Source organism: Podarcis erhardii, assembly GCF_964252035.2.
Source record: "Podarcis erhardii genome assembly, chromosome: 12".
Lineage (NCBI taxonomy): Eukaryota > Metazoa > Chordata > Lepidosauria > Squamata > Lacertidae > Podarcis > Podarcis erhardii.
In genome coordinates this window covers 34,090,568-34,104,080 of record NC_138513.1, presented here as the reverse complement: position 1 = coordinate 34,104,080, position 13,513 = coordinate 34,090,568, and the positions used below count along the sequence as shown (strand labels likewise).

The 13,513-nt window shown below is 41.5% G+C and overlaps 1 protein-coding gene across 10 annotated transcripts in view; it reads left to right on the top strand.

Moving 5' to 3' along the window:
- ZNF385D (zinc finger protein 385D) overlaps window positions 1-13,513 on the top strand; it is a 583,216-nt gene that overhangs the window by 256,869 nt on the left and 312,834 nt on the right. For all 10 annotated transcript variants that reach the window (XM_081882143.1, XM_081882152.1, XM_081882148.1 and 7 more), the window contains one exon: window positions 7,190-7,468. In XM_081882143.1, the coding sequence (XP_081738269.1) occupies window positions 7,190-7,468 (279 nt within the window). The remainder of the gene's footprint in view (window positions 1-7,189; window positions 7,469-13,513) is intronic.

The following is a 13,513-nucleotide window of genomic DNA, read 5'->3' as shown; positions in this document are numbered from 1 at the left end:
CTCAGCAGGGCTAGCATTAGCACTCCACAGAGCCTAAGCAAGAGAGTAAAGCTTCATTACAACAGTAGCTTCCAGGCTTTTGTTCCAGTTACCTTCAACATTTTCCAGTGGGAGGAGAGAAGCAAGTCTACATTTGATGTTTTCAAAACTGTACAGAAGAGCCTTGTTTCTCCTGCTTCTGTTTCTAGGAGCATGAAAAGAAAATGACCCCCCTACTTGCTTTTTCTCTTAAAATCATTTTTAAGGTACTGATGTCCATTAGAAAGAATGTAAGAACTTCACTTGAAAACCTCACAAGGGGGGGAATGTACACCAGGGAAAGGGGTTCCCAGCATAGCCAAAGTGGAATGTTACACTTTACGGAGGAGTAAACCATACTAAAGTACTCTTTTTGGTGCCTGGTAAAAACATTCTAGTTTAGACAAGCTTACCCAAATGCTTAGAAAGTTGAGGTAATTTTAATCAATTTCAGCACTTTAACTTTAAATCATACAAAAGTTAAAATTTAAAACAAAGTATGGATGGAGCCTTACTGCTCATGGAAGCCTAGTTATGATCCAAGCCCATGGGCAGAATTCAGTTAATGAGCTCCATCAGCAGAAGCCCAAAGCACAAAGAAATCTGCTTGAGTAATGGGGCTTCCCCCACATCCACTGTGCCTTCCGAAATTGGCTTGTTGGGGTTTGAGGAAATCCCCAGAACTGTGAATGCACAGGGAAGAAGGGGAACTGGTCCATCTGGTGAACTGAAATGCTTGTACAGATGGAACGTTCATAAATAGTGCAATGTTCAGTTCCACCCAAAGTCTGTAAAGCAATCTTCTTTGTAGTTATTTCGATTCAACAAGTACTACTTTATAGTTTCAGCTGAACCCCTTGGGTCCTTTTAAGGTAGTGAATTTATAGTGCAATCCTGTGCATGTCTACTCAGTATTAAGTCCTATTGTTTTTAATAAGGCGTATTCCCAGGTAAGTGCATAGGAGCCTTAATATTTTAAAAGAATATAACACAGACAACTTTACATTTTCTCTTCATACTGAGACCAACTCCAGTTGTTTTCGTTAGGATCCTGAGGCTAAGGGAAATAAGATGGTCACATGCACAGATATAGGTGTTGCAGAAATTATAGTAACTGCAGCAGAACTTCTTAGAATTTGAATGGTGATGCTTATAAATCTGCTTATAAGCCACTGAAAGTGCTCTGTTTCTTTTACAAAGGATTATGAAAAAGATATGTATTGCTAATTAAAGAACATATGTGATAGATTAGTGCTCATTTCTTTTTATAGAACTTAATTAAATAAATGAGTGCAGCATATTTTAACACAATTAGGCTTCCGTTAAGGTGCTTTCCAGCATAAAGAAATTGCTGAAACATAGATTAAACTTGTTGGATTTAGGTATAGGTTGGGAATGCCTGCTGATTGCAGAGATGCTGCATAGAATTTGCTCCAAGTTCGAAAGCCCACCCTGGACAATTTTAATGATCTGCCACAAGGCACCGAAGACAAAATACTTTCTTTTTGTTATGTGTAGCTATAGGCATTGTACCAGTCATAGCAGACAGGGATTGTTTATTTACTGAACAGATCTGAAAGAAAAAGCAAATTGAAATTATTTTGCTAATAGATTTTTCACCGGAGAGTTACCTTTGTTTTCCATGTTTTAATGTATGTAAAGAAAAAAAAAATCTTTAAAAAAATGATCTCTTATCCTCTGGTGCTAATACTGAAGTGAGGAAAAGTGTTGGAGACTGCAGAGTCATCAACTTTAGGGCTCTAAGCCTGCTGCTAGAGACTGAGGGACTACTGAGCCTGACTGACGGGAGGAGCCCACAGAACAACCTTCCAAAACACCTGGGTCTGGAGCCCGAGCCAGGATCTTCATGGATGTCTTCCCTTCAGCCCAACAAACAAAATATCTCTCACAGTCCTCTAAAGGTCCAGTAGCACAGGGAGCATGTACTGAAGAAGGTCATGAAACATAGCAGTAACTGTCTGCAGGCCAGAGGTTCTCCACAAGGGGACAGCACCTGGGAGAGGAATTCTGGTGGCAGAAACTTAAATGGAATGAGGCCTTGTACACATTCCTATTTGCTCTGAATCCACTGTGTTCCCACCACTGATTTGGGAAGTGGCGGACAACACAACTTTTATCACAATCCATACCTACCGTATCTTCTCATTTATTTTAAGGAAATAATACATTTTGATGCATTCCCCCCCCCACCTCCAACCAGCTTCAATCTGAATTGCGGGGAAAATAATTACAGTGGAACCTTGGGTTACGTACCATCTTCCTTACGAACGCTTCGGGTAACGAGCTCCGCAAACCCAGAAGCAGATGCTCCTGGTTGTGAACTTTGCCCCGGGATGCGAGCAGAAGTCATGTACCGGCAGCAGCAGGAGGCCCCATTAGCGAAAGTGCGCCTCATGTTAAGAATTGTTTCGGGTTATGAACGAATTAAGTTCATAACCGGAAGTACCACTGTACCTAGTTGTGTTTTAAGCAGGGAATGTGTACACAGCCTTGGTTGGCTTTTGACTTTGGCTAGAACAAGTTGCTCACTTGGAGCTCTCCGTGGTGCTTAAACTCCTGACCTGCCACCTTTGCCCCACAGGCTCTCTCACCAGACCAGCAGAGGGACATTCATTTATTAATATTACAATTACTTCTGAAAAAAACTTGCAGTATGGGTATTAAGAAAATGAAGTTTTACCCATAACTTTATGTCCATGCCAATTGTCACCTGAATATTTTTTGCACATCCTAATGTTGTTAAAGGAATCCATACAGGGGCTGTGAATTCAATAGTTATCCTACCATCCATTTCATCCATTCTTCTACCTCACTACTCCATCAAACTCTCTGCTTTCCCCCTTATCCCATAAAGCTTTTTTCCCCTTTTGTTTTTACTGATCCCCGAACCTTTAATAGTCAAAATCTGGACCTGCAGTTCCATACATTTACATGAATTTTCACAAATGAGCAGCACAGACAATCAGTATGCATAGACTCAAATGTTGCCGGTAAAATGTGAATTCATGTCAAGAATTTGTATATTATCTGATCAATATGAAGTTTTCAGATGGAAACTCTGTATTTTGGCAGAACTATGTACAAGATGTTAATGCTGCCTATTTGTGTACATTCTCCACTCCTTCATGTGAATGCACAGTCATCAGTATTTATGCACATTTTCTATTTGGCTCACGTTAACCACAAAATGTACATAATTTATCCTGTATATTAGGTTTTAAAATGACTCAAAAGATTAGAAAATATTTGTGCGGTTCTATAGAAAAACATAGTTATTATCCTTTATGTGTGTGTGTGTGTGTGTGTGTATAAATATATATACACACACACACACACAAAGTATTTGTAATTTTAAATTCATGCTGCTCTCTAGTGGGGAATGTTTTCAATGCAGAAGATGCATGGATGTTGAAAAACAGAAACAGGCATGCTGATGTTATTTCATTATTTGCATTTAAGATTTATGCTTGTCCTCCTCCTAATAGTATTTTTGTAAGTCTTAGGGCCCCATCTGAACTATACATCTGAAGCACTATGGTACTACTTTGAACAGTCTTGGTTTCCCCCAAATAATTTTGGGAACTGTAGTTTGTTAAGGATGCTGATAGTTATTAGGAAGACCCTATTCCCCTCTCAGAGCTATAGTTCTCAGAGTTTGTTCACAGTCGATAACTCTTCCTGGGAAACTCTACTGCAGATGTGGCTTAACCTTTTAATAAATAAATATTCTTTTGACAGACGATAGCTCTTTTGTTCCTTCTTCCAGAGATAGCAGATATAGAATCCTTGCTGCCTTCCTCAGGGAATATTTGCTCTTTCGGCACTAGTTAAATCAGGAGAAAAACACTCTGAGATGTTCTTTATATACTTTCATTCCTTTTGGATTTTTATCCAGGCATTCTCGACTTTCTGATCTCTACCTACCTCATAGTTTCTCCACTGTCAGTTTTAGATTATAAACTCCTTGTGATCAGGAACTTTGTAACTTGATCATAGAGCTCCAGATGGCAATATGCACACTGGCATGTTATAAATAATAATAAATAATAATTTTGCATTCTGCCCTTCAACCCAGAGATCATCAGGGTACTACACAATGATTCATAAAAAATATACACATGAATACGAGGTCTTAAAAATCAACTATATATATGTTTTAAAAAATAATATAGTCAGAAGGAGCCAGTAACAATTTAGGTATAATATCAAACATTTACATATGCCTGAAGAAGCAAATGTGTCATGAGCTGACACCTAAAGGCATTTAATATAGGGGACAGCTGTATCTCCGTGTGAAGGGAATGCCACATCAGGGGTACCACAGCAGAAATGCTCATGTACCATGGACTGCAGCTGAAGATGGAACTATGAGCAGGACCTCTTCCTCCACTTAAAGCATCAGTTGGTTGGTAATAGAGAAAATGAACCTTCAAATACTTGGGCCCCAAGCTGTATAGAACATTGCAGATTGAAGTCAGCACCTTAAATTGGACCTGGTAGGACACGAAGTCCAAATAATAAAAGTTGAAAGCTCAATAATAAAAGTTTAAAAAGACCTTTTTCAGAGGTCTGGTTGTTGTTGTTTTTTTTTTTTTAGCATTCAGAGCTCTTAATTTAACTTTTCAATAATTTCTACAGCCACCTTTTATAGTAATATAGAGACATAGAAAAGAGGCTGTCTAGTTCAGTATTGTCTACACCAGGGGTTGTCAAACTGGTCCCTCCTGCCCACTAGTGGGCATTTCAGGATTCTAGGTGGATGGTAGGGGGTTCTATGGCATAAGCTGAATCCTCCTTCCATTGAGCACTTGTAGGCGGTAAGGAAATTTTACCATCAAGAAAGTTGCATTAGTGGGTGGTAGGTATAAAAAGGTTGACTACCCCTGGACTACACTGACTGGAAGCAGCTCTCCAGGATTTCGTATAGGAGCTTTCCCCAAGCCACTCTATAGATGTTGGGTACTGAAATGGGGACACAAAGCGTACAACTAAGCTGTAGCATTTCCCCCATTTTGCAGATGGAAAGAGATATGTTTTTCTGACATCATCTAAAAAATTCATGACTGATCTCAGAAATACAACATGATCCTGTTATGTTGAATCAGCAAAACCCATTGAATTCAATGGGACTTACTTCTTGGTAAATGTGCATATCAAGGCAAATCTAGTAGTATAAATACTGACAACTGGAAACACTGGCCCTGTGAGCACTCTAGTTGGAGAATAGCCTCTACCAAAGGTGTGATGGATTTGAAGAAGCACGAACTCAGGACGAAAGGCAGAAACAAGCTAAGAGGAAGTCATGTTTGGCAAATCCTCACCATGATCAACCCCCACCCAGAAACCTATGTCCCCACTGTGGAAGGACGCGTGGATCTAGAATTGGCTTCCACAGTCACTTACAGACACACTGTTAAGACCTTATTGATGAAAGACAATCTTACTCGGCTATGAGTGATTGACAAAGAAGAAAGTAGAAGCATAAGTTTGCAGTTAAAGAGCTTTAGAATATCTGGTTTAAGGGGTAGACCATTTTATTCCTTAACATTTTGCTTTTAGCTGGCCTGTGAGCTCTGTTCACCAAAATATCTGAAATCCTGGACACTAATGATACATGTTTTCGTAAACACAACTATAATTTGTGGTTTTTACCAGTTATGGTAAGTTGGCTGCCTAAATTTTGGTGTCCTTCATAAGTGTTTTGTCTGAAGTGCCTCTTGTATGTTTAAGCAATGACTCAGAAAAAGCTCTGTCATATTTGTCTTTTCCAGTGTTTACTTCCCTTTCCTTTCCCACAAGGAAGCACATCAAAAATGGTGTTTGAAAATTCTATCTGTTCCAGTAATTCTCGGTATTAACACAAGCTCCATCTGTACTTCTCACAGTGTTTTATGTGTCCGAAAATGGATAATAGCTCCATTTTACACAGTATGTAACTCTGGTTACACTGATGTGAAATATTGTAACTTGTCCAAATTGTACAGCAATTTTCCAGCAGAGCTGCAGCTGGAGTCTGTCTTTCTTGGCTGCAACTTAACTTACCAGTTACTAAACTCTAACACTTTCGTTTCTTGGGCTTTTATCCTGAAAATGTGCACAAATCACATTGTCTTCAGTATCGCAGCACACGCCTATGCTTTCAGGAGTCTGGCCTTTTTTCATAAAGAACTGCTAATTATTACTAGGGATTAGTACATTTTAAATTTCCCTGTTGGATTCTGAGCCTCTAAGATGCAATCACTTAATATTTTGAAGCATTTCCCTGCAGCTAATGAGATTTATGATTACCAAATGACAGCGTTGGGGAAAAACTCCAAATATCACAAGATCTACTGTGCTGGAATTGTAAAGTTTAGTGCACTACTGTGTGAAGTGTTTAAAATGCCATCCATTCTGCACTATGCACATGTAAAGAGGAGGTTTGGGAGCCTTAAAAATATATTAGATTTCTTGAATAAAGCAGAGTCTTGGGCTGCAATCCTTAAACCTGAAGTAAGTCCCATTGAACTTGGTGGTGCTTCTGAGCAGACATGTATAGGATCACGCTGTGAGCAGTTCAAATAAGTTATTAATTAGACTATCTTCAAATGTGAGTTAGATTAATAACCTTCAATGTCTGTAATTTTTGAATTCATTATTAGAAATCAGATTTCTCAATTTGTGATTTGGATGAAGACCTTTAAGCTGCTCCACATAGTGTGTTTTTTCTGTTACAGCTGTGGTTGAGTCTTTCCATATGCTAGAATTAGTGGGAATAACAGAACTGACTGTGTCTTTTCAAACTACAAGCAATGGGTTCAATTTTTAATGATCTTCTATTTTAAATAAACTCACTGTAAAGAGAATACTAAGCCATCAAGGGAAAATGGAAGCAGTCAAAAATATGATTCCCCACCAGATCTGAAATTGTGTCTTTATATGTGTAGAAGGGACTTCACTGATTGCCCCCCCCCCCCAATGGCATGTTGAATTTTCTGACATTAGGGCCAGGGAGCCACACTAACTAGCCAACCAGGCATTGCTGGTACCATGTGAGAAACACAGCTTTGCTCCATAGACACTAAGTGCAGTCCACCAAATTTCCACAGGACAAAAGTGCTAGATGTGCAGTACGTACATCACTCATAGTTTTCTCTTTTGTTTATCTTAGAAACTATGAAGAAACCTTGGAGTCCTAATCCATCTCAAGACAATGTACCGTATACTGCAAATTTCACATGTTTTCATGAAAGAGAAGGCGAGGCAGACCTGACACCTGATGACAGTGAGGAAAAGAAAGAAAGAGAGAAGAAACACAGCAGTTTTACTTTGTGCAATGTGTGCAACATTCAACTGAACTCTGCTGCTCAGGCACAGATCCACTACAATGGGAAATCACATCAGAAAAGATTAAAGCAGCTCAGCAACGGAAATCCAAAAACTGATAATGGTAAGTTATTTGCTATATTCTGTCTTGTCTATGAGATTCACGTGTGAAAGTGCATCAGGTATGCTTTTGAAGTGGTGCTTGAGTCCTTTTTAAAAAGTTGGCAGTGGGTGGTTCCACTTTTAAGTATGGCTAAACCATTTTTGATGTCTTGCATAATTTAGAAGAGTAAGGTAAAGGTAAAGGGACCCCTGACCATTAGGTCCAGTCGCAAGTGACTCTGGGGTTGCGGCACTCATCTTTCATGTGGCCAGCATTTCTAAGCTGCTTCTGGCGAACCAGAGCAGTGCACGGAAATGCCATTTACCTTCCCGCCGGAGTGGTACCTATTTATCTACCGTATTTTTCGTCCCATAGGACGCTCCGCCCCATAGGACGCACCTAGTTTTTTTGGGGGGAAATAAAGGAATTTTTTTTCCCTTTATTCCCCCTCCCCAAAGCAGGTCGGGGAAACCAAACCAGGTCGAAGAACAGTGGGATGGCGGCGCTGCACCTCCCTGCTGTCCCCGAGCTTGTGGGGCTGGCCGATGTCTGCCCGGCGCAAGGGGCGCTCTGCTTCAGGGTGCTTTGCGCGCCGGGCAGCAGGCTGCTATCCGCAGCATGGGGAGCCCTGCGGGGAACTCCTGCAGGGCCCCCCACGCTGCGGATGTCTGTCCAGTGCGCAGGGCGCTCTGCTTCAGGGCGCCCCGCCCGCCTGCCCGCCGGGCGGCAGGCTGCTATCCGCAGCGTGGGGAGCCCTGCGGGAACTCCCGCAGGGCTGCCTAGGCTGTGGATGTGTTCCCGAAGTGCTGGGCGCTCTGCTTTCAGGGCGCCCGACGCTCCGGGAAGCAGGCTGCTATCCGCAGCCTAGACATCCCTGCGGGACCTCCCACAGGGCTGCCTAGGCTGCGGATGTCTTCCTGAAGCCTGGAGAGCGAGGGGTCGGTGCGCACCGACCCCTCTCGCTCTCCAAGCTTCAGCGAAAGCCTGCATTCGCCCCATAGGACGCACCCAGATTTCCCCTTCATTTTTGGAGGTGAAAATGTGCGTCCTATAGGGCGAAAAATACGGTACTTGCACTTTGACGTGCTTTCAAACTGCTTAGTTGGCAGGAGCAGGGACCAAGCAATGGGAGCTCACCCCATCACAGGGATTCGAACTGCTGACCGTTTGATCCACAAGCCCTAGGCTCTGTGGTTTAGAATTTAGAATTTAGAAGAGTAGTGTAAAATAAAATATTAGATTTTAAACATTTCAGAAATATTAAGATTTGGATTTAAGAGTAGAAGCTATGGTTCAAATTATTATTAAATATTCATTAGTGTGGCTTTGATGACATATCTGCTGTGCCTGATCTGTAAGCTGTGAGCTTGTTTGAATAATATTTGGCAACCATTATTCAAGCTTGTGAAATCTACAGGCCAGACTACTACAGTGCTTTCTCTGTGGAGCTTTCCTTGAAGAGTGTCCTAAAGCATCAGCTAGTGTAAAATGCTGCAGTTTGCTGTTTAGTGGCATACATATTTTATAAACTTCCTTCCCTGTCAAAATGTGCAAAGGGTAAAGGTATGTGAAAGTGTTTGCAAGAGATTGCATTATGTTATCAAGGCAACAGCTCACTGATTGCAATCGAGTCACACATATTTAGTTGCTGCTGAACATGGATAGGGACACATTCACATACAGATTTTAATACAATACAATAATGCAATAAAGAGGATGTGCATTCAGGTGTACATTCTGCAGCAATTAGCCCTGTATCGTAAGTCACTGTTGGTGGATATAGACTAAATTCTGTTCATGGAAATTGACAGTCAATGAAATTATCTCAGGAAGGGTTGCTCTGGTGAGTGAGATAATGCACAGATGGTAAGAGATTTGTTTGTCCTCAGGGAAGTTGTCAGATAGCCAGACTGATTGGCTATGTGCAGAGTGAAGTCATAACCACATGGCCCATGGTAACATGTGTTGAAGAAGCTCTTCCAAGTTAAAAAGTGGTTCTGAAGCAGCAGAACGATAGCAGAAGTGTGGTGAAAGCTGGCATGGAAAATAAATTATAAAATAAATAGTAGGTTTTCATGTGGGTGAACCTCTTTCCCCCTACCTAGATCATTAACCTTGGTACTGAAAATAAACCATTGTGAATATTCAGCCTACTACTGAATAATTTTAATATCTTGTGAAGGGCTCAATTTGGCAAGTCTTCATCCATTTAGCAGTCCATAATCATGGGCTTGAAATCCTGACATGGGTTGTTAACGTTTTCGCTACCCACAGAATCAAAGTTTGAGGCCCTTTGCAAGTACTCCTCTCCTTGTGTTATGCCTTATTCTGACAGAACTGATCTTTAATTGCATAATTTTGAAACAACTGATGCTTAATCACTATCCACCTTTGTAGTACTAACCTGAAGATGTTTGTAAATTAGATAATTGCATTTTAAAAATCTGTAAACTGGATGTGATTATTCATTTTTGAATAGCCACGATTTAGCTGTTTTATGAAGGAGCAACTGTAAAATATTAGTTTTGTGGGCATTTTCCTAAGCCGCACACCAGCAGCCACAGGGGAAAATATCAGGTCTTCTTGGAGCAGTGAAGTGTAGCCACCATCTGTTCTAGAACACATTTGCTTCTATCTAAGTGCTCAAGCTTCTCTGTTGTCTTTTCAGATGTTTACTTATGTGCTCTTGAAACTAATGCTCTATGGCAGCTTTGTTGATGCGATTGTTCCTTTTTCTGTTTCTGATGTGAATTATTTCCACACAACATGGAAAGCTCGGGTGGGGTTTGTAATATGGGATAGTAAAAACTGAGAAATGAATAATGGGAATCAGCAGCCTTTGTCAAAGTTGCAACGGACTACTGGAAAAAGAAGAAATAAGCTCAGATACAATGTCTGTCCTTCTCGTTAGGTGAGTATTTGTTAGTCTACTTGCTAGGTGCCTGTTTGAGAAAAAGTCTGAGCCATATTACTCTCTAGGTATTAGAGAGCTCATTGCAGCACAATGAGACAAAAAGTATCATTTACTGTATTGGATCACGCTAGAACTAATCTAGCTCCCAGTTTACTGCTTTAAAAAATATTTGGGGGCATAATTCCTATTGGAATCATGGGGTGAATGGCAGCCACCCATTTCCTCCCCCACTCCCCCCCCCCATTTTGTTGCCTGTGAGTGGGGCAGCAAAATAGAATGAGTAGTTTTCAGGTCAGCCTTGGAAAAGACTCAATAAGTTTTTGGAATGTTTTCTGCAGTGTCAAAAACTATCCTCTTCTGATTTTGTAGCAACGTCTGCAGAAACGTTTGTCCCGTCGTTTACGCTGATTTCTGGTTTTTTGTTTATCCTCACTGACATCATCATGTCCCAGTTATAATTCTTAGGTGGTGATCTTTGCTAAATGATCCCTTCTTAGCTCAGGTCACATACTTTACTTGACTAATGCAAGAAGAAGTCAGCAACAAGAAAAAAAGCTGTTGAAGCAGAAGCAGTTAGCAAAAACAATGGCAGTGGATGGGATTGAGGGTCGAAATTGAATATGTTCAAAACTAATGAGTTCTTTATCCATAACTGAATACTCTAAAATTTGCAGGACATAACTTTTTACTCATTTTCAGCTCAATAATTGAAATGGGTAAAATATATGCTCTAACCCTAGCTCTGATATAAAGGGCCATATTTGACTATTAGACCTAAGAGTCTATGGACCCATTCATTTCAATGGGTTTATTCTGTGCATTACTAGCACTGGATACAACCCCACAACATTTTATTAGAGTTGCTTGGATGATACAAAATCTCACAGTGGCAGGTGTGCATCATTTTGGAGGCAAATGGGCATCTGCACCTGAGAGTGAAAAATATCCTGCCCTTAGCATAAACCACATTTTAGCAAATGGCGGACTGCTAAGGCAAGAACAAAATTGTTTTTCTGCCATTAGTTAATAGAAAATATTGATATAGGGAGGATCAGGCAAAAGTACTGCATGTTTACCATGGCTTTTATAGCTTTGTTTCTGTGAAATCTCAGTGCATTCTCAGTATCACAGGTGTTTAGCTTTCCTTTCTCTTCCATGTGCACTAAACTCCTCCACTTTCTCATAGGGAGGAAAAGAATACAAGTGTCATGGGCATGAGGTTGTATATTTGGGTCTGCAGAAGGAACCGAGCAACTTGCCCAGCGGGTATCCTAAGCATGCTGAGCTTGCTGCTCCTTTCCTATATAGTGGGGATGGGGTACTTCTGGCCCTCCAGAGGTTGTTGGATTACAACTCCCATCTTCCCTAACCACTGGATTTGTTGGCTAATCCTGATGGGGGTTTAAGTCTGGAGGGCCACATGTTACCCATCCCTACTCTATGGTCCAGTAGTGACCCATTAGGCAGTATGGATAAGACTCCATTGCTTTGCAACACAGTGGGCCACTGGCACTTATTGAGAGTGGGTGAGCCAAAGACAGCTTGGTCCAATACAGTGCATGGTGGAAGGAGCATCAGATGGGCTTCACTGGCATGTATTCCATTGGGCCAATCTTCCTATATCTCACCCTTGCCCATTTCCCTCTTGGTAAGGTCCTGCCCACCTAGCAGTTCGAAAGCATGTCAAGTGCAAGTAGATAAATAGGTACCTCTCCGGTGGGAAGGTAAACGGCGTTTCCGAGTGCTGCTCTGGTTCACCAGAAGCGGCTTAGTCATGCTGGCCACATGACCCAGAAACTGTCTGCGGACAAACACTGGCTCCCTCAGCCTATAGAGCGAGATGAGCGCCGCAACCCCAGAGTCGTCTGCGACTGGACCTAATGGTCAGGGGTACCTTTACCTTTAAGCACCAGCATAACCTGCTGTGTTGGGAAGCTGGGAAAACAATGGTGCCCCACCCATGCTGCCTCACTGGCCACAGTTACTATGGTCTGAAGAACTGTGGCAATTATATTCTCTTCTATTTATGCCTTTCAAAATATAATTGCTATGTGCTGGGTACAGCAGACCTCAACGTTGTGTAAGTGGTGCACATAAGCTTTATAGCTTTCTTGTTTGCTGCCCTGCCTCTCTTCTCAGGTCCACTCCTTGGGCATATAAGAAAGCTGTGCCCAGTTTCTGCTCTCAATCGGAGCTCGGTCCTCTTGCTTATCCTAAATGTGCCACCTTCAGTGTTCTCTCCATATTTTTCCAACTTCAGATATTTGTGCTGACAGCTCTGCGCTGAACAGTCTCTTCTAATTTTATCTGCCACAGTGTTGTACTTCAGTCTCTCCTTTTTAAAATACACTTGTTCTGCAAATGCTCAGAAACTCCCCTCCACATGCCAAAACTATTTTAGAAATCTAAGAACTTCTGCTGCAGTGGGACGGAACTGAATTGTCTGTGAAACTTAAGATGAACAACTTGTGACTTGCCAAGCACAGAGATGTCTATCAAAAACCCAATAACTCGGTTTTATAGATCTCACCCGTGGCCAAAGGAAAGGTTGCATTCCAACTTCATGTGCCACATGAAGGTTAAAGAAGGTCTTGTATGCTTCATTTTGCCCTAAGTGTGGCACCAGGAGTGTTTCTGAGTGGGTGCTGGGGGTGACAGCTGCACTCACTGCTTTAACTCTTTAAATTATTCTAGTATGGCTGGCATGACATCTGCTCTAATTCTACTTGTCTCATTGGCTTCATAATATATGTCATGATTATGGTTTCCCTACAGTTTCTGAAGGTAGCCTGCCTGCCTGCCTTTTAATAATGACATATTTTTCTGCCTTGACATTTTGTGTGTAATATATTGGATGAAAACAATTACCAGCTTTGTTCCTTTATCATTTGAACAAACACTGCCCTTTTTAATTCCAGTTAAGTAACATTTTAGGGGAGTTAGTAGTGTATCATTTGGACAGTTGAGCAACATGGGAAGGGCCCACAGGGGCAGTTGCCTGGGGTGCAAAATGGTTAGGGGCGGAAGATTTCAACACCCAGTGCTGCCTCAATACAGCTATGCACTTCCGTCGCTGGGCTGCATTGAAAATGGATTCTCCATGTGAACCAGGAAGTTACCTCTCCAGACAATGGAACAACTCTTCTTTTCTT